The sequence below is a fragment of the Cloeon dipterum genome, chromosome 4 (genome assembly GCF_949628265.1).
Source record: "Cloeon dipterum chromosome 4, ieCloDipt1.1, whole genome shotgun sequence".
NCBI classification, from domain to species: Eukaryota; Metazoa; Arthropoda; class Insecta; order Ephemeroptera; family Baetidae; genus Cloeon; species Cloeon dipterum.
Window position 1 is genome coordinate 7,607,517 of NC_088789.1, and position 22,030 is coordinate 7,629,546.

Consider the following 22,030-nt stretch of genomic DNA (forward strand, 5'->3'; position numbering starts at 1 on the left):
TAAATCAAATGCTAAAGACCAATTTCATAATATTGAAACAGGACATAGTTCAATCAATTAAAAATCCAGATAGCATTTATGTAATTTTGCAGCAAAGCTTTTGAATATCCATTTAACATGTATTGCCATCCGCTTTGCATTTTAGCGAATGTGTGTGTGTGTGTGTTTGTTATGAACAACCACAACTTTTAATTGGCTCGTTTGAAACGTTTCCAGCCAGCAACTTTCAATTAAACGCGAAAAGAGACGCGAATAAAAAGCAATTTCCCGATGACGGTGAGCCAATTCTCAAAATTAGAGCCGGATGCGAGCCCATTAATTAGCATCTGCGCCGTAATTCTGACCACCGTTATTTGCAATTATGATTATTCGCACCGAGGAGTGGCGGAGCATCCATTATTCACGGCACACGCGTGTCCGGCCGACGGCCGACGCGAGGCCGCACAGCGACTGAAATTTTAATTCATCCCTTTCGCAGAACGAACGGACGGCTACATAATTCATCCGCGAGCCTGGCTAACTATAGCTAGAGAGAACAATTCGCTTAATTAATTTTTCAGCGGTGGAAACAATTAGAGCGAGCGCGTATGTGAACTTAACAACAGCTGAGGTATGTGTGGGTGAGTAAAAGCGTGCAAGCATTGAGCACTGCACTGGCTGCATATTTGATAATTAATGAACAAACACGGATGAAAAGTTTCTCTGCTGTTTGAGTACACCCCGTTACCCGTTCGTTCTCTCTCACCCACTCCCGGCTCACACCCACTCTTCCAAAACAACAAACAACGTTGCTTGCGACTCGCTTGCTTCAGGGGTGGAAATTGCTGACGGAGTCGCGGCGCGCACACCAAGACAGACAAACATACAAAACACCCCAGTGATATTAATAAACTGGGATTTTTGTCAATTAGTTAGGCATTCAGATCGATTGGGTTCCGCACAGGTTCACCTACCTTTGCAACGGCTATTGTGAAACGTCCATTTTACAACCCTCCAGAGGCAGAGGAGGGAAATTTTATGGTTTCATATTCACCACGGGTTTGTTTTAATTACGCAAATTGGTTTATTGAGAAATTTATTACCTGGAAATGATTGACTTGAATTCTAAATTTAATTTAAAATGTAATACATGTACAAATTGACGTTGACAATTTAAACAAATGATCCAGTTTTATTTTTTACAACATTATGAATTGATCAGCGGATTATTACGGATTTGAGTTTACCTACCTCTGTTGTCATAATTTACGAGCTTTGGCAGAAGCTGGATGGACAGATAAAAACAACAAGGAAAAACTATTATTTCAGCTTGATGTCAAGCTCTTTCATTAAGCCTCTGAATTGTTTACGCAATTTTAAAAATTTCAAACTAAGAAGCTCAACTTAGACAGAGAGTACACGAGGGTTAGTGTGAGTAATAGGAGTTTTTGCAGGAGCACACTTAATCTCGCAATCCGTCCTCCTCTGCGCTGTACATGCGTTGATCACCGCTCGGCAAATTTGTTCTTGGTACTCACTCTAGTAGGGAGTAATCGCAGACGCCACTTAAGATCCGCCCTGGCAGCCTGCTCCCTCAAGAGCAGACAAAAAGGCCGCAAATGTAGTATTATGCTCGCCAAGCCGGTAATGTATGTGCACGCAACTGAGTCGGTGAATTCCCGCATCCTAATGAAATGATTAATTCCGCACTAATTTTGAATTAAGCCCGATTGCTGCTGAGCGTGTGCGCGCGGTACGCAAAGAGAGAGACCCAATTAATCTTGGCCCGAATATATTAGCTCTCTCGCGAGAGTGCTACTGGCTCTTGGAGTCGCAATTTACATGTATGCATGTGCACTACGAGACGACGACATAGTTCGGAAAACCGTGCAGCGGACAGGCCGTTTGTTTCCCGGGCCAAGCGGGCAAGAAAGAACGCTTTTCAGTACGTTGCATGCGGAATGCAATTTAATTAAAGGCACGCAAATTTACTGCTCGGAAAACATCACCCCTCGCGGCTGGCATTTACAACATGAGAAATTGTTCAAATTATTCGGACTGCAAATTGGGTTAGAATTAGCATACGGTAGGTCAGCATTTCAATTCCCCTGGACGAGTTTCAACATTGAAGAATGTTAATACAAACAACTTGGACTTGGACCTCTGATATATTTTTAATCTGTTTGGAACTCAACTATTGTTGTTTGCAGTCGAACCGAATAAAAAAATACAATGCTTTATTTTTTTTAAGTAAAGCTTGTATAATTTGCTCATGCAGCTGCGTTGATTGAAAAATTTTATGAAATATGTGGAAGAAACCTATAAATCTCTGCATTTGCTAAGTCAAGCTGAAGAATTTGAAATAGTTGATCGGATTTTCCCGCTAGAGCCTAGACGGAAACCTTACATGTCACAGAGGTCGTTTTATTTGCAAAGGCCAATACCATACATCTCTCTGTCTGTGCATCTGACTCTCGCCCAAATCATTCTCGTGCGTTTGCACAACTCGATTCAATTTAAATGGATCGTCACGTTCCGCACTTTATTCAGACCGGTAATCCGTTCGAATTCGCGCGTTTTGCGTCACGTAGCACAATAAATCATGGGCGCGCTCCATTTTTCAGGCGAAACATGGCTGGAAGAGCGGGCGACCGACAAAATGATATTAATGTTCTCTCGTTCGCAAATGCATCTACAGCGTGCCAGGGCCAAAAGGGAAAGGATGGCGAGATGAAAAGGGCTCCCGGCTGCAGAATTTCGCACGACAGAGCCGGCTAGGTGTATAAATGTCAGTTCAAAAAGCCGAAATTAATTTTCGCACGGGCCGCGGACGGACAGGCAGACGGAATTTTTGTCCTCACGCGTCACTCGCCCCGTTAAAAATTGTTCTCCCGTCGGCCGCTCTCTTATTTGCTTTGCGAATTCCGCGCTTAGCCGCCCGCCCGCCTGGGAAGGGCACTGACGCGTGAATTTTTTTTTTGAAATACACAAAAAATACGTGTGCCCTCCTGCCGGAAGGCAGAGTGCCTTTACACGAGGTGTCCGCCTCGGTGCTTGTGTAATTAAAACAAAATATTATACTACTATCTGTCTGCGTTAAATTGGACGCTAGAGACAACAAACGAGAAGGGGACTGCAATTAAAGTAGATTCGCATCACGACGACAAAACCGTTTTCACGCGAGCGGCTGCTCAAGCAGATAAGGTCTTATCGCCGTTGTATCAATGGAGGCTGTGTATGCGTTTCCACACTCGCATGCGTGTTTGAAAAGTCGGGCGTATTAAGTGAAATCAAGAGAGCGCTGGTATATATTTTAGATTTGGGATAAAAGTTATCGTGCACTTGTGAAAACAGTTGGAATTCAAAGAGACAAAGTATTGATTGCAAAAGTTTTGAGTGGGTGATATTTTTTCGCAGAATCTTTAGATTGCTTGTAGAGTCAACAAAGAAATGCCGCGGAGACTTTAAGAGGAAAGATAATGCGAAACTTGGTATAAAGAACCCTTGTTGCTATAGAGCATTAAATAATCTGTATAAGGATTGAGTTAAAGCCAAAATTAACCTATGTATAGCACTGTATTTTTTAGTAGAGCTGCTGCAAAGTTATTGCGCCCTGTAGATTGCTGTCTTCCTACCGAAAGTCTTGTTCTTTATTTTATAGCTAAGTATATAGTTTTCCCGTCGCAAGGTATACACAGTTGGATAGATCTCGATGAGAGGAAAGGAATCGAAATCTGTTTTGTGTGCAGTAAATATTCGAAAGCTTTATTTGTCCAGTTCTGATTATTGCACTTTGTATAATTTAATTGATCAAACAATAAATTTGAACGGCCCCAGGAAATTAGTCCTGAATCCAGCAATCGTTTTCATTTGCAATTGTTAGCTGTTTCAAACGAGTAAAAATCAAAAGTAAAATCTATCTTCTGACGCTCAAGTGCTGATTTAGCTACATTTTTTTAATCCAACTAACATCGTAACCCCATTTTAGAGGAATTTTATGTCTTCTTCGTAAATTTAAAACCTCGACGAAAGGTGGCGTATATTTCCATTTCAGGCTCGCGTAAGACTATTAAAACTCACCCTCGCCAAAATGGCTAATAAAACGAGATTTTTCATCAAATAATTAAGCGCAGAGCGCTGGGCAGACAACAAGATGCAAATTGCTTAATTTTTAATAATAAAGCGGCCACGCGTCCTTCGCTTATAGCACTCGGCCCATCCGAGCGGTAGCGCAGATATAAAGCGCAATAAAGCAGCTGCCGGCGTGTTTGCAGCCGAAATTGAGTGAGTCGCCTGCCGTGTGCCACACGCGCCCATTATAATACGTACTCGCTCTCTCATCCCCAGCACGCGCGTGCATACGCAGAGCGGTTTAATTAAACAAGCCGCCGGTGTCTGCGCTGGAGCAGGCGGAGACTCTTCATCAACGAAATTTGCATACGAACAACGTTCACGCACAATAGCTGTGGAGGCGGTGGATGACATCTAACGAGTCAAGTTGTGCTTTGTCGAGAGAGCAGGCCGGCCGACAAAGGATTAAAAAGGTGACCACCGGCACCTGTGACCGGTCGGCATCTTCTCCAAAGTTTTGTGTTCCGTGGGGCGTCGTCGGCCGAGTGGCTTCAGCAATTTTGCATGTGCTTAGGTGCGAATGTCGCAAGTGCCTTCGGGGAGAGCCGCAATTGAGGCATTAACCTACTTCATCCGCGCTCGCTCGCGAGAACGTTCCACGGCTCAACGCCGCCGGAAAAACTGTCACTTTCCGCCGCCGACGACAGCGCACCAGCCGGCCGATAAATGCACGTGTTGTAGCCCGAAAGCATCAGCCTCAAGACGCCACTTTTTGGCTTTGGTGACAAACACCGTTCTCCGACGGCCTGCCAAAATGTGCGTGTGAGAAAAGTTAAGGGTTTCAAGTGCGCACACTTGCGTTTTACAGTCAATCGATAATTTTTAGATACCGCAGGACTTGTTGGCTCACGCGCCACCGACTAATTCACATTCAAAATGGATCCAAAGTTTTGCCTCCAAGGGAGGAATCCACACTGCTCGTGCTTCAAAGCAGAATTCCAACTCGTTAGCAAATCAGGCAGAGCCAATGGGACGGAAATTTCGCTCTGGAAATAAGAGATAAATTTCCAGTATGAATATGCAAATTGTAAATATATGGCAAATACATATTTCCAGCGGCAGCTCGGCTAGTTCTGACCTGGTCGTGAGCAGCCAGGCAGTTAGGGCCGTTAACAAATATGTCACAGAAGGAGGCAAAGCTAGTTTGTTTTGTTGTTGAAAACGCCATATAATAAACTCCTGCTTGGCGTTTTAAAAGCCCGTCCGAATTGCCAGCCGCTGCAACCGGCAAAACGAGAGAGTTTATCTTGCGCACATTCGCCACTGGGACGAAAGCTGATTTACAAAAGCGGAACGAAAAACTTTTTGAATTTCATCTTGGGTGGCGACAGCGGCTGGCAAAAGTTTGCTCTCCAGATGGAGTTTTATTCCCTTTGAAGCAGCCGAAATGGAAAGCAAATATTGAGACGTTTGTTTGTGCAACAATAATTGACGACTTCGGAAAAATCGACGGAACGAGATGGACGAAGGTGCAAACAAGAAAATAAGAACACCTTTGTGAGCTCCATTTGTTAGGGAGAAGCTTCTTTGTCCGTCTTTTGTTACACTCCACAGATAACTCCTTCTTGGCGGAAAAAACACAGACGTCAGATAATATACCAAGGCAAAAACTATAGCGCGTTTTTCTTCCACTTCTATGTGTGCTTTTTTAATGTATCACGCTCAGAAGAACAAGGAGTCAACGGTCGATTGCGGCGAAAATGATTTTGTGCTAACAAGCGAAACTTAGCTCAACCTTGAACCTGACCAGACAAGTTTGCAGTCTCGCAGGATCTGGCAAACTTTTGCCATCGACGGCAATATATTTGTTTAGGCGTTTTGTTTCGCAATTTCGCTGAAGCACCGACAAACATCAGGTCGTAGTAAAGAGCTGATGATGCCAGCTCATTCTAATTAACGTTTCAAAGTTTCTTTTGACGGAATTCGTACTCTATGGTTTTCCAACAGAGAGCAGGAGGTGTAACAACGCTGCGTCAGCAGATCAAAGAAACACACAGTAAAGACCGCCTCGAAAACAGTGAAACAAAGCAATTTCTCTAAAACATCATTCAACCTTATTTTCAAATTCATTTTCACAACCAAATTAACATGTAAAAAAACCGAACGAGAATGTCGAATTTGATCCGTCGCCAACCGATATTTATAAAATCTTGGCACCAGGTTTCATCAACAAATCGCCTATTTGCTCGAGTGGAGCTCACACCAGCAGCGCCACTGTGCATGTAATCTCTTAAAAGTTTCCAATCCGTCGGCGCAACAAAATCCCGCCTAAAGCTCTGAGATAAAGTATTCGACTAACTCGTGTCATGAAGACTTTAAAACAACAATTTCGTTCACTGTTAATGGATGTACCTGCAAAGTTGCACTGAGATAAACGTTTTTCAAGATGGATTTAGTGATGAGGAAAATGGTTTCTGGCGGCTTTGCACAAAAGTTTTACTTTTGAAAGCATTACCAGGGGTAATACCTAAATATATTCTACTCTTTGTTTCAGATAAATATTAACTCACGTTTACAAAATTTTTGAAGATGGAAAGCTCTTAATCAGCATTTTAATAATAATTTACATTTAGTTACAAAATGAACTTTATTGTGGTTCAGCATTTAACCCCTGGTAGCGTTTTTGAACGTGTTAATTAAGCTCCTATTGAACTACAGTGTCCATAAATTATAAATTTAGCAAACTTAACACGGAGATTCATAATGCTGAATCGATCAATGTCAGGCAACGCTTTTCTCATCAATCACGGCGGTAGCGATGCGATTTTCGCCAGCGCCGATTTGCAGACACCATTTTTCACACCCCAATCATCCACCTGGGACAACAATCTTCACTCACCTTTTCCGCCGAGGCTCGTCTATGAAATTGCCTATGCCGCTGATCTGCTGCTGGTCAAGACTCTGCAACAGAATCGGAAATAATTACACTTTGCCCAGAGTACGGCTGCCGAGGCAAACGCACACACGCGTCGTTTCATTAATCCCCTGTGCAGTTGCCTTTCAGCCCACGCGCACATCAACGTTGCGAGCGAACGAGCGGGTGAAAGAGCGAGAGAGAGGAAACGACGGACAGGGCACGCGGCGCGCTCACAATAACACTCAATTTGTGCAGCTTGTTTCCCAGCAGTGACAAATTTGATTACACCGCCGAGGAAAAACAAACCCGGACGCCGAATATGAAGCCGGCACACACACACACTTTTGGAAAGCACATTTCTCTTTTCTTTTTTGCGCCGGACGCGCCCAAAATTGCTTTTTTGCCGGATAAACAAAACGAAATGGACGAGAGCGCGCGGTTTCGCAATTATTATCATGCCCCCGCGTCAGCGCCGCTTGATGTATTATTGTATCGAGTAATGGCGACGGTGGCGTATCTCTCTCTCGTCGAGCGAAATTGGGCGCCGCGCCCGAATGTAAATTTCCCAGCAGTGACTCACGCACGCACATGCGAGCGGGGAGCGATGGCAATTCGCGATTTCAATATAATTGACACAGTGGAAGCGAGCTGCTGCGCTATCTAATTGAATTTCGGTCCCAAGTCAAATCACATGCTACGTGATCATAATCCGGGATGCTCCGGTAAACGCAATAGTCACGGCATTAATGCAAATTCGCTTCTCTGATTGCGCTTGATTGAGGGTGTCTCTAGATGCCATTTGAATTAGCAATTACGGCGGTCTTTCATAGCCGGCTGTGAAAGAAAAAAAAAGAAATAAAGAGATGAATCTTTTCTCAAGTAATTTTTAGATGGTACAATTTTCTCCATTTCACTGATTGCACACAAATTTCATTTCAATTGATTCCAATGAATCTTTTCGAAATATATGCATGTCTAAATAAATTCAAAATCAATAATCAGCCGTACGCTTTATTTCCTTCATAAACTCATTGTAAGTAATTATTTTACAAGTTGCACCATACCTAAATCTGTCAACCTCGATTGCTAAATCAACCATATATTTATTTACAACTTTCAACCTCCAGTTTCAACTTGCAGTCTAATGTGTGGTAATTTTAACCTTTGGCGGCATAGTGCAAACATTCTAGCCGGATGCTGGACTATAGCGCAATGCATCCATTCAGCATAGTCATGAATAAATATGGAGCAGTGCAAATTTTCCTTTGCAGTTTGTCAGGCAACAGAATGGTTTTAAAGGTGGCTTCCTGTCCAACAAGTTATGTCGACAAACAACGTTTCAGAGAGGCAAATTATTATTATTATTTGCTCTGCACTCCTCATGAAAGTCAAATGTAGCAGCATTTGTGCCACAATAGTCTTTGAAAATTACGTAACTCTAAATAACAAGCGCGAAGCCAGCTGAATAAATTTCGATAGGCACAAGGCTGTGCACGATGTTTACTTAACGAAAAAGTTATGCTTCTTTTGGAGATAATATCGTTATCAAAATTAATTTAGAGTAAATCATGTTGTTAATACGGTCCGATTGTGGGTGCGTGACAGCCCTCCGTGAATTACCGCTTAGAGTGGTATATATGTGAAGCGTTATCTTCATCTGGCTCGGAAATCAATTAACGGAACAGAAGCCGATTTCCAAACAAATTATTCGCGGCGGAAAAGTCGCTTTTAATGACTGCCGCTGCGCCATAAATTTGACTTTGAAATGAATATGTGAGCAAACGAGGCATCCTGTGATCATACGGGCCTATAGATCGTAAACCGTATTGTTGGTCATACGTTTTACGGCTAGAGCAGCGCTTGTTAGGGTAATCGTGTTTTGACGCAAAAAATCGATATAATGCCCATCAAACGAGGCGCAATGGGAGCTAAAAACGACACTCCTGCGCGTTAAAATATGATAATGTGGCGATATATTTGCAAATTACTCCTTCCCTGAGTAGACTGTGAAATAAAGACGCGTGCTCCAGCCACGCCGAGTGGAGTTTTTAGAAGTATGAATATATTAATGTTTTATAAGTTTAAAAAGGTTACAAAAAGTGATAAATTATAAATTCCGTGCTTGCAACATAACACCAAAACAGCATTGAAAGTTCAGAAGACCAAGATTTTCAAATTATTATAAAAGCATTTTAGTACGTGAAGAAATTTAATTTGACACATTTCAAGGCAACTACAAATTTCTCAAAGGCAATTTCAAATGCATTCAATCTGAAAGCAATAAATGATCCGAGCGGAGTCCACAACTTCGTCGATTCCCTCCATATTACCGGCCGTAAAATCATAAGACACATTTCTAACCCATCCAGCCATCCGCCGCGGAGGCTTCTCGGGATTTTCGACCCTGCCCTATTCAGCTAATGCAGACGTGCAATCAAACAAGAAACCAGCAGCCAGAGACAAAATCGAAAGTTCACACGGTTGCTGACAAAAGTCGGGCAATTTCCCTAGCGTCGATTTCGCACATACAAGGCAGCAAACCTGTCAGGTGAGAGAGCGCCGGAATTAACGATTTCTAGCGCAAGGCCAACTATCAAATTTCCCGGCTTTGCATCGTAAATAAAGGCGAGCGGGCAGGGCAGGCGTGGTTTCGGTGGTGCGGTTGGGCCCACGCCGCCGTGACTGCAGTCCGACAAACAAAACCGTAACGTATTGCCGGATACAAAATCAATAGTGCACGTTCGAACGGACAGTTTGAGTCATTTGCAAGTAGTGGAAAGTGTCGGGGCACACGACCCGTTGACTTCCAGTCCTTTCCTTCCGTGCGAATAACTCGTGCAAATCGATCGAGCGCCTTTCCGGCGTGCACTCTCTCTCCTCCGAGGAAAGGCGATGTCGAGAGCAGCAGGCGAAACGCGGCAAATAATAATTTTCCGATGTGCCGATAAATCGCACGTCGCACACGAGCGAGTTATTTATTAATATCAAGTTTTCCGCAGCAATACTGCCTCCATTTGCAAGTCTGAGGAGCCGCACGAGGAGTGGTATTAGCTAAAAAGCGGCTGAAAGGTTCTGCTGCCTACTCGCTGTGCAAACAAGGCGACATCGATAGGCCGGTTTTTACTCTTACGGCTAATCCAGCAAAAAAAAGATGATTGATTTTTGCATAAAACGCTATTTTACCCGCTCCTGAAATTTGAGCGAGAAAATTCAATACGCAGGGATGAAAGTATCATCTTGAAATGCAGAGCAAAATTAAATTATCAGTTTTTTTTTGCTCTTTTTATCCCTGTCCGAGGACCGGAGGACCGGGAAGGGCGCGCACTGCACTAGCACGAATGCTGAAACCCGGGTCCCAATAACACCGCGAACGGATAACATGGACCAGGCCGCACAGGGACCCAGCCCACTCAAGGGCCACTTGCCTCCGCACCGAGGACTGTATTGAAACGCTAGACATTCGTCCCGTGAAGCCAAATCACGCATGCTGGAAAGGTGCAAACCAGCAAGTAGCGAGTCGGCGCCGGTGCGCCTCCCAGCCCGTTGAGCAATTTGAGCAATTCGAGGAGTCACTAAACTTACCACTTTTTGCCATTTCTGACATTGGGTAGCCAGTATTAGATCTCCGAACTGCTCAAATACCTCTCATTGCTTTGACACTCCTGAGAGTGCCTTAACAATGCGAGCCAACGGGCTGGTTTTATCAGTTCTGGAATTTGTTTTATCTTTACCCTGTTTTATAGGCTCATGATACGAGAAGGAAAGCATAATTTTCACTCTCCGTTTAACGCCATCTATTATCGATGTCAGATTTCTCTAATGACACTTCGCATAGCTTGTGATATGCGCTTCAGCAGAGTTTAATGGGTAAACTTTTAACGGCGACATATAGGACTATACAGTGTTTGAATTAGAGCATCGCAATTTCTCTGCTAAGAATCACTTCACATTTAACCACAAATAAGGTAAATTCTTATACAAAATTAGAAGAACATTCTGAGGTTTGAAATTGCTAAAAAAAATTAAACATATTTACCTAACATGGTTGTGAAATAGCATCTATGTTTTACCGACTCTGAATATAATTATTTGAAAGCCCAAGTGAGAATTGAACTAATTGTACGTTTCTAATCTTCAATCCAGGACTCACATGTCTAAAAAAACTGTTGCTATTTACTTATAAGTCCGTAGACCTCTTTTTTAGTCTTGACCTTCAGACTGTCCTTGTCAGAAACAATGCAAGTTCGCTCCACGTATTTATATAAAATACAGGCGCCCCATTTGCCCCAAATAAGCCACTTACTGCCACACTTTTATCGTGTCGCCGCAGGGACAATGCAAATTTGCTGATTTAAGTCGAGAATCCCTGCGCCTTGGGAGCAAATTGCCTCGAAGGAAGGAAAAGATTGCCGGCCGAATCCCCGGCTTTCGTTTCGCAATCGACGCGTCGGTGCTGCAGCAGTCGGGCGGGCGAGTTTAATCCCGGGCACTTGGTGCGTCGAGTGCAATACTTTTTCGCACTCGTCTCGAGGGCCGCGCCGTTTCTCTTGTGGCAAGATCGCGACAAGGATTAAGCGGGCGAGTTATCTGCAACTAAAGAGGCCGAGGCAAGGGACGCCCAACACGGAATATAAGAAACCGGGGGTTGCCGAGTGTAAGGGCAGCCTTGCTGCCGGTGATTACAACCGCCGGCAGCAGGGCGGTGATTTGTCAACTGCACGACTCGGGTGATTAAAAACACGAGCGCTTGCACAATCGATACAGGTGGCTGCTCCCGAAGATGCCGCCTACCAGTAGGGGACAATGTGAAATCTGCAGACACCGGGGTTTGAATTGCCATCACAAACAGGGAAGGCGAATTACTTTAAGCAAAAAACGAGCAGGGGCTTGCAGGAGAGCTCGGTATACAATTCTAAAGCAGCGGCTTTATGGTAATTGAGGCTTGTGGCAACGCAGCTCTCTCTTCTTATTCTCTTGCCATTAATTTTACCCCTTTGCTCATTGAACCGTAATTGACGGCCAATGATGGTGCTGCAACAGAACAGAGCTGCTTGAAAGGCACTTGAGATTGAGAATAATCAATCAACCTCATCAGCTAGAGCAGAAGATTTTCTTCCGTAGAATTAAAAAAAAACAATAAACAAGATTTGTCGAGTTTCTAATTAAATTCGATTCCTCTTGAAATAGTATAATAACGACAAAGAAGGAAAAATTGACTGAATTGTGCCAATTCAGTATAATATAGCACTCCCTCAGCAACAAGCAGTAACACGAGATAAAAATGGAAAAAATCGATCTCGTTGTGTCTGTCCCCTTAGCGATGAAAAGAGGAAATAACGGGTAGGCGTCTAATCACCCGGTCGCCCTCCTAATTGGTCCTGGCAGCTTGTTAAGGGTCAACGCTGGCTGGATTGTGTGCATTTTCTGCGGCCGATCCATCATCTCGCGGCCGCTTCTCTCCTTCGCAGCACAAACACACTAAAGATGTGTGCATCTGTGGCTAAATGTATACCGTGAATTTCGTTGCATGATCTGGATTCGAGTCACGCCAGGGGCACACGCGCGCGCACATTTTGTAGCTCGGCCAGAAAAAGTGACGATTTGACAGCCGGCGTACCTCTCTCTGTCTCACTCTCTATGCAAATCCAATTCGAAGATATTTTCTTTTATTCTTTCGCGCCACCGCGCGCCACAGCCACAATCGTCGAGAAAAAGGTTTGAATTTAAATTCTCCGGCGGGCTGTGTGTGAATTCCAAATCGCAAGGGATCATCTCTGCGCTAGTCGGCGCGATTATGCACGATAGATTTTCCATTCCGCGCCCCTGCATAAATCGAGATTCGATTTTCTGAAGAAATGTGTGATAGTTTTTGAAATGAGAAGCGTGAGCTTCTTTCGTCGCAGAGATCAAAAGCCAAGATCAGAATTTTCGCACTTAGCATATTATAACTATATTACATTGGTACGAAATATTTCTATTATTTGGTTTTAAAATCAGCAATTCCAAGTATAACAATGATTTAGAAAATTTAATGAATACTTTACTTGTTCGAAACATCCGCAAAGTCATTGCATAAATTCGACCTTTCAATTTTTGTGATCGAGTGAGAGCCGAAATACGCCAAGATATGGAAATATTGCAGTTTTTATGTAGAAAAAGTATACTTGTTGCAAAGTTTTGTGATTTTCAAATGACAAGCACGCTGTCTCCCTATTTTAAATTGCATTTTATTTTGTGAAAAGGAAAGGTTTGACCTTGACGAGAAAAATATAACAAATTTCTTTCAAATTTACAAAATCACAGCCAAATTCGAAGCTTTGTTTGATAAAATAATTATTAAACCCCCAAACAATCAAGAAAACGTAACACATTTATATAAATTTATGCTAAAAATTTGACAGTTTATACCAGCGACAACACAAACAACTTGAAATTTTTCCAGCTTGCGTGCAAATGACGGTGGAACAATTTTATTCACACAACACTTCTTGACGCATTCCAGAATCCAGAGCAAAGCCCGAGTGGTTTTATGGCCGCCGCCACTGGTGCCGATCCACTCGGAAAGCCACCAGAACGTGATTTGGATTTCACGCTGATTGATTTTGGAGGTTTTTTTCATTCAAGGAGAGCGAGCACCGAATCGCACCGTAATTATTCAACAACATGTTGTGGAGGAGCAATTTGTAGAACAGTTACTCCGGCGGTGGCCGTTTCTCCGTTTTTTCCCTCTCGCGTGTATAAACTCAGCCCACGGGAAAAGTAGAGCCATTTGCGTTTGCGGCTGATGCGTGTGCTTTTAAGAGGCAAAGGAGGCGTACAACAAAAACCGAAACGCCAGGGCCATATCCATTTTATGCAGCTTCCCGTCTTTGGCTATTTTTCACCACGTCCCACGTGAGCACTGTATCAAGTACTTCGTGGAAGTGTACTTTTTTGGATTTCGGGGAAAATGGCTCTCAGCTCAGCTGTCAAGTTTGTTTACAGCTTATATATTTGCCGCGTGCCGGCTAGATATGTCTATCAATGATGGAAAGGTGATACTTTTGCCCAAATCTCAGCGGTTTTGGCATTATCTTTACCTCGGACTGGTATCAGTCCAACTTTGAGGGAAAAAATATTTTAAGTGCATTTTACAGCATTTGAATCCTATTTTCGCTCCGACACATCAAATCGCTTCAAATGTCAATCGTATCGTGCAAATTTAAAACAGTGTGGGGTTCTATAACCGCTCATTTTCTGCAGCCCACTACAACATAAGAATGAAACGCGAGAAAAGAGTGCTTTTGCTTTCTCGAGAGAATTTTCACGGCACGCGTTATTTCCTTGTTGGCGCACCTTAATGCAGACTTATGCGCGACATGCAAGATTTTCTCCGGATTTGCCGGCGTGCAGCGTCGTGCCGGAGACAAAAGATGACAGCCACCCGCCAAAAGAGCGGAAAAATGAACAAAGTTTTCACGCGTTGACTCGCCGAAAGGACAAGCGAAGGAAACACGACTCACTCGCAAACTTTTTCGTCCGAAATCATCAAATCTGGATGGTCATCGGTCGATGAAGTCAATCAAAAGATTTCTCCCGTCTTACCGTCTGCGCGAGTATGGCTGCTCTTGACGCAAAATGAAAATCCCCCCATTTGTTTGGCTCCCGAGTGCTCTCGCTTTCAACTTGTTGCTGACTAGATTTATTTCTTGCCCGTGAGTTTGGCAGTATCTTGACCGCTCGCGCGCACATTCGCATCCCCTCTTTGTCACCGCGAGCATCCCTCTGTGCCCGTCTGTCGCCTCTTAAGAAGGTCTTTATAACGCAATTCCTCCAGGATTAGCATCACAGCGCGAATCTATCGACTTGCAATGCCTCAAAGCCAACTCTCTGTTCTGCAATGACACGCTCTCTTGTGAGTTCTCTTTTGTGAGATCAAACTCTTGAGACCAGAATGAAGTATGAGCCTCTTGTTATTTTTTTTATCCAAGTTGCTTTGCTTGAAAAATATAAAAATGATTGTATTAATGACTAAAAATGAACGACTGTATTTTAATAAATATTATAGCCATGAAAATGTTTTAGGCAGTTTCTTCTGAGCCAACGAGGGAACAGACCAAAATATAGATCAGCTGATGCGATATTTCAATGAATATTTGTGACTCATGACTAAGATCATGCCTCGATCTTCAGCCAGATAGCTATTGACATAAACACGTCTAGCGTATAAAATAAAATTGATGGCAAATTCATGTTAAAATATGGTGATCAAAGATGCGAGATGTAATTTTAATCGAGTGCTGGTTTTAATTGTTCAGGAGCCAGCTGAAAATTACAGGTTCCATTTCAGGACTCACTTCGTGATTCATCGACGAAATTAGCTGCCACCCATGTAAAATCGAAAAGCTCAATATTTTTAGACCGGGCGTGACCCTGATAGCCTAATTGATCGTCTGCTTGCGTTAATCACTTTCGACAATGATTCAGCTGCATTTTCTAGATGAAGGTTGGGCGTTGGTGCGTCTTTAAAGACTCCTCAGCTCGCGGCGCGGGGATAAGAATGAAGTCTGGTCGAAAAAGGTGATTCGGTTTAAGGTCACTCACAACGCATTGCCTCGTATGAGCAGTGTACACAGAGCGAATGGAAATACGCTGGATTGAGTTGTAGTTAAGTAAACGGTGCTCGTGTTTAACTTTGAAAAAAGCTATTATCCTCGGCTCGAGCTATTTGCTCTTGACTTGAGGTGCAGTACTTTCGGTAGATCTCAAGAAATTATACACACATGACTGCTGTTGCGACTGCTCGCAGCAGCAAGGGGCCTGATGCGATCGCGTCTATCCGACTAACCGCTTGTCGAGTATTATTAAAAGCCATTATTCGCATTACTTTCAGTCCAATGCCGCGCGGCCTCGAGTTATCAATTTTGATGCACTATACACAGCGAAAATATTTCACATCGGTTGACATGTTGTAACACAGAACGGGCGTATTTTTGATGGCTCCCGTCGAAACTTTTCCGGAGTTGTAAAATGTTCATCTTTTCACGTCGCCCATGGGCTTCAAGCGGAATTTTCCGGCTTGTCAGCTTTTGATTCCGTGACGCAAAGCGTCGTCGTCGCGAGCAAACTTCTTTGTCGCCCGATATTAACGACAAGCAGCAGGCAGCGTGCGGTCGGAAAACAACATTTGCTCGGGAACTTGGGCAAAAATAACTGTGGCATTTGAAAAATGTCAATTTCCCCGCTGTTCAGCTTAGTGGCAGAGCAAAAAGTTTGCAGCAGCGCGAGGGGCGTCCGTCAACAGGGAATTCATGTACAATATGCAAATTTAATTTTGTGAAATGAATATTTAATGCTGTTTTCTTTTTAATGTGGAACTTTTTCATGAGTTCGACGTCAACAGACCGAGTGCAACGTAAAAACTGGTAAAATATCGATCTGAAATTTACTTGGTGAGTTTTGTGCTTAATTCAATTTATGAGAATATATTGTGGCAATGGGGCAAACTGGTACCCTTGACAACTTCTTAATAAACTATTAACTATGCAAGAAGTATTTCTTTATAATCTGGCGTTTTAATTAAATATTTAAAGCAAGAATTTGGTATATTTATCGAATCTTTGCTGGCAATTTCCCGGGAAATAAATTGAAGGGTCGGCGAGCCAGGGAAACATGTTACTTCACCAAACTTTCCTCTCTTCCTTCAACATCGATTGGGCAGAGCGGGGCTCCGACAAGCAAGTTGGAAGCGAGAAAGAATCCCTAATGGGATTACGCAATAAAAGCGAAACGGGCTTTCCAACGATCACCAGCCTTCTTCGGCATTCTCCTTCTCAATTCAGGCGTTTCGAGGCGCCGATTTCGGGGCCGATCAGGTCTGACGCGAACGTGAAATGGAAAATTCATAGGTCGCGGAGGAGATTAAATTGGCGCTGGCGGGCTGGGCGGGCGGGTTGCGCGCGGACATGCAGAGACGCGCAGGCCAGGGGAAAACCACGGGCCCAACCAGCCATGAAATTAGGCCAGTTTCAACCCCCGCTTGGCTACAATTAAAAGCAAAGCGGGCGGCCACCGCGCCAAAGTCGGTCGAACGGAAGATGCTGCGAAATCGGGGTAGAGCAAAATTTCGATCGGCGTGCGCGTCACTATGTGTTCGGCTTCATGACGCGGCCGCTTTTTTTCAAAATGGGGTGTGATGCGAACTTTCATGCGGTTTTGTGAAGCGTGAAATGGAATTTCTGCCAAAAAGCGAGATATTTGCATTTGAACACAGGAAAACGTTGAGTGCCAAAATTCGGTGCTCATCGCGCTGAGTGCGTGAAAAATGACGCGTCCGCTTGAATTGCTGTTGCTCTTGCACGTTAAAGTGTGTCAAAAGTAGCATTAGCCAAAAAGATATTTTTTATGTCTCCAAAAATGAAAATTGTGATATGGGCACGTTTAAGATAGTTAAGGCCAAAGAGCAAAATTAATTAAGCAAACGATAATATTTAACTAACGGTTATCAACAGAAAAAAAACATAATTGGGAATAATTTCATACAAATTTTCTTCTGCAGCTCCATAGAATAAGAAATGAGCTATGAAATTTTAATATTAAAATTTGAAAAAAAGGAATTCATTCATTCTTAATAAAATGATTTAAATTTGATTGAACAAAAATAAATGAGAGATCTACAAATAAATCTTTCAAAGGGTTTTTACTTTTTTACAATTCACACCAGCGTCATCCACTCAAATTTTCGTCTTACATTTGAACAAAGGCACGCGGCCGTTGTTTGGACACTGAGTCATTACTTGAGAGCTTCGCACGTTGCGAGCTTTTTTGTCATCTTCAAAGTAAGCGGCGTTACAAGAAAAGTGCTCGCAAATCAAACCGAAACGAGTGCTCCGCCGCTTTTATGCTTTCTGCCCCAGCGTCAAATTATTTTTACATTTAATTAACAGCCATCAGCGAAATAATTCCTCGGCGTGACAAAGTGCGCGCGGCCATAAGTCAAACGGCGACAGCAAAAAGTGGGAAAAAGCAATAACGCCGACAGTTCCCGACGGCAGTTGATTTTTTGTTATGAAAATGCGGCACACTGGTGGTTAAGATTAAAAGTTTCGCCGGTGACAAGACCACTTATTTACTCGCGGGCGTTTTTCTCTAGTTATCGTGAATCACGTTTCAGGCATTTTTTTTTAATTGTTGGCCCCATCGTCAAAGCCGATTCTCTGCGAGAACGCGGCGATAGTTGGTGAGAAATTAAATTGTGATACTGCAGACGGCGAGGTTGTAAAACTTTTATCTCCACCCGCCTGCCAGGCAGCTTCTTCTTTCTCCTGCAGCCGTCGCTGCTGCGCATCGATTTCTTTCTGCATTCGACACGGGATTTTAAAAAGCGTAAGTGGGACAGACGAGGTTTTCCTGCGCTTTTCTTTTGTAAAATTCCATTTGGCACCGCATTGTGTAGGCTGAAGGATATCAGGATTAATCAGCTTTTCACATGACAGGTTGCAACGGTCGAATTATTCACAGTTTATTCATTCATGGTGAATAAAGTCGGGGACATTCAGTCGTATGAACAAATGTGCTGCTCCTATTTAATTGCACAAATGAAATTTTATACTGCACAGTTTTCAATGAATCAAGAGATATTTTCATTCTATAACACGTACATATTTTGATTCATGGCACAGTTATTTTTAATGATGCAAAAAGTTGTTGTGAAGTGATTTGCAACTATTTTTCTTCACCAAGCAGAATGGACATGGTATAAGGAGAGAAAAATCGTTGACAGTCATTAACGGAGCTCAAGCATGAGCTGGCATATTTTCAAAAGTTTTTTTAAGTCGTTTATTCGAGTTTTAACGGAAATATGTAAAGCAAACAGTCCATAGTAATTGTCACGACTACCTTAATGAAGTGTTTAGCTTGCGAAAAGCACGATTGGATCTTTAACTAATAGGACCAGTATTGCTCGGCTCAATATCTATGTCTAAATCGATTAAAGGAACCCGTCTCAGAATTTATTTTCTACTCATGTTATAACTTGACCTCAATTCAAAGTAAATAAGGGAAAAAAGAGGTGCAGTTGACGCTTGGTTGCTCCTAACCATTTTTGTTCTTGCCCAAAAAGTTCAGCACTTCATTGAGAAACGACAATGTCTTTAGACTCGACTCCTCCCTCGCAAGAAACAAAGGTCGGCGACCTGCCTGGCGCGGATTCCTAACTGCCCGCCCACACCCTGTGCGATCAACTGGCTGGACGACCGACATTTGAAATGTTTGCAAAGAGAAATTCTCGGCTGGCGCCTCAATTTTTCGCGTCTCCTGAAGTGTCGACGAGCGCCTTCGCTGGAGCAATTACCCGCGACAAGACGACAGACGGAAAAAGTTTAATTGCGAGCCGGCCGAGTGGAAATTTGCAATTAGATTGCAGAGATTGCATGCAAATGTTTAGAGAGGCTGCCACCGCCGCCGCCCGGGACAAAACGGCCGCTTTGAAAGGAACCGGCACCTCTCTCTCCTCCAGCACCCCTGCTCCGGCTTCCATCTATCGTTCTGGCGCGCGCGGCACTCTCGGTTTCTTTTCCCTCCGAGCAGATTATCCGACAATCTTTTCCGGCTGCAAACGGACGAGTCTTGTCAAGTGATGTGAACTCCGACCTTCAAAGGCAGGCGGGCACGCCGCTAAGGCCTGCAGTTTTAATTGCACGCGACAACTTCGATCCGTGCGCCGACATCGCACTTTCAAGCAATAACTTCTTCCACGCTCGCACATTCAATTTGTGACTTGATGAAAGTTTGATCGTGGAGAGCATAAATGTGTCACTGGCGCAGAATGTTAGCAAAAACTTTCCGAGTGAATTTCATCGCAAGCGTAGAATTAATACGATGTGAATATTTTAGGGTGAAGAAAAGAGCCCATTAATCGCATTGTTAAGGCATTCTTATTAGGAGTGTCAAAGCAATCGGAGATTTGAGAATTTCTGTGATTACTAGCTTCTTAATGCCAGAGATTGCAAAAGGTAATTAATTTAGCTATGCAGTGCGCGCCCTTGCCGGTCCTCGGACAGGGATAAAAAAAATGCTCAAATAGCTCTATGAGCTGGGAGGCGCACCGGCGCCGACTTGCCACTTGCTGGTTTTCGCACCTTTCCAGCGGCTTTAGGAACGAATGTCTGATGTTTTAATAAAATACCTCGGTGCGGGGTGGCGAAAAGATGGCCACATTGGGCCCAAGCTCCTCTGCGGCCACTTGGGCCCCATCTTATCCGCTCGGTGGTGTAAGCTCACAATCCACGGGATGTGCTGAGCAGAGGTTCAAATAAGTGATTTTTTTAAGTAGTTGAAGTTTTAAATGCCTGTTCAGTTGTACACTCAATAGAAAGTTTTTGAATATATTTATGTTTTTATGATTTTGCCATTATTTGTGTGCCATTTTTAATCACATGATGTACACTGACACTTTCGGTTGATGATGCTTCGTTTTTTAGGGTCATCGTGTTGAAATTTTTGCACCTAAATCTAACAAATTCAATAATTGAATTCAATATTAAAAAAAATAGCAAATCGTGTGACAGCCATGAACCTTGTTCCATAGCGAATATTCATTCCAAGTTAAAATTGATGCGTGTTGTGAAACAATGATTCCATCAACTAATAAATCTACGCTTCCAACTCCAATCCTTATTTGCAATTAAAGAGCAGTCATCGAGGCATATTAATCAAAATTAAAATAATGTATAATTAGTGAAGTTCTGCTTCTGTCAGACCTATTATGCAGCAGCTATGATGTGTGTATAATTACTACAATTTTCGCCGCAGCACTGTTTTTGTACGTTAGTGTGCGTTAAGAAGTTTACTCTTCAGCTAGCGTGCGCTGTTGAACTTCTTCCTACTTTGCAAAATGTTTTGACTTGCGTCTGGCACGTCTTCAATCTCAAGTTTAGCCCGAATTGAATTTCACTTACTCTAAAGTTCTATTTGCTTCAGTGAATAAAATGTTTTGGTAAACGCCTGAGACGCTCTTATCTAGAGCTGCAGCTTCTGCTTTATAAGAAAATTTAAATTTTGGATGCAAAGAAATCAATGGCACCGTTTAGGTGAGCAGTAAACAGTGTTAGCACATAAATGAAGCGTAAAACAGTCTCAGTGAGTGGCTCACTGTAATAGAGGCCAGCTAATTTCTCCTTTTATTACTCAGTATTATTATTAATGTGCGAGATACACACTAATTGGGATCGTAAATAGAAAAGCAAACATTGCATTTCGTTAAAAAGCGGAGGCACTGGCACAGTTTAGAGGAAAGAACGATTGCGAATTCTGCAGCTTCAATTAGCAGTGACGGTGCGGCGGAACTCGATTAAAACAACAACCACCGCCGATTCCGCCCGCAACTTGCACTTTCCGCGCGATCAATCGCTGCGAAAAGCGGGGTGTAACGCGCGAGTCGCGAAGGCAGAAGCAGCGGCGTGAGTGCACGCGTGATTGCACACTCGGACTCGGATTCATCAGGCAGGCGAGCCGGGCTGTGCACTCGCACGCTCGGCTTGCCTGCAACATAAACTCGTATGCCCACGCACATTTTTTTCACTCATTCCGCTCCCGTTTCTTTGTTTTCTGAGTGCGTAACGGAGAGCGACCGGCTGAGCCGGCCGCCGGCCGCGAGTTGGCGTCCCTCCCCGCCGCGAGGGGGTGGCCAGGCCCCCGGGGACCCCGGCCAGCCGCCTGTCAGGGCTCCACTCGCCGCCCTTGGACTCGGCCAGGGCCAACGGCGAAGGCCTCCATGCGCGGCGCGCGTCCGGCGCCCCGTCGACCCTCTCGCCGCGGCGGACGAATGCCGGGCGCCCGGGGACGTCCGGCCCTTCGACGAAAGACACTTACCCTGACCTGCTGAGACTCCAGATCAGTCCGTAGACGCTTGCTCATCGGTCCTTCTCCGTTGTGCGCCATTGTGGAACTGCGGTCTGCAGCCGGAGAAGTGAGTCGTCCGTCGGTTGTCGGTCGCCCGCTCAGCTTCGCCGACGTCTCGCCAGGTGACGGGGTAAGCCTGTTGTTATTATTGTGACGGCTACGTTAGCGACACTTTTAGCCAGT

At 43.8% G+C, this 22,030-nt stretch overlaps 2 protein-coding genes across 3 annotated transcripts in view; one reads left to right on the forward strand and one right to left on the reverse strand.

The window, feature by feature from the left end:
• Positions 1-21,959, reverse strand: part of sm (smooth) — a 63,435-nt gene extending 41,476 nt beyond the window's left edge. Inside the window, exons 1-2 of one of the 2 annotated variants that reach the window (XM_065491682.1) lie at positions 21,818-21,959; positions 6,950-7,011 (exon numbers count right to left, since the gene is read on the reverse strand). In XM_065491682.1, coding sequence (XP_065347754.1) covers positions 6,950-7,011; positions 21,818-21,886 — 131 coding nt within the window. In that variant the 5' untranslated portion in view covers positions 21,887-21,959. The remainder of the gene's footprint in view (positions 1-6,949; positions 7,012-21,817) is intronic. The other variant, XM_065491683.1, reaches the window with a different exon arrangement.
• Positions 1-22,030, forward strand: part of LOC135944615 (dehydrogenase/reductase SDR family protein 7-like) — a 52,816-nt gene that overhangs the window by 3,185 nt on the left and 27,601 nt on the right. The gene's annotated exons all lie outside the window — the stretch shown is intronic.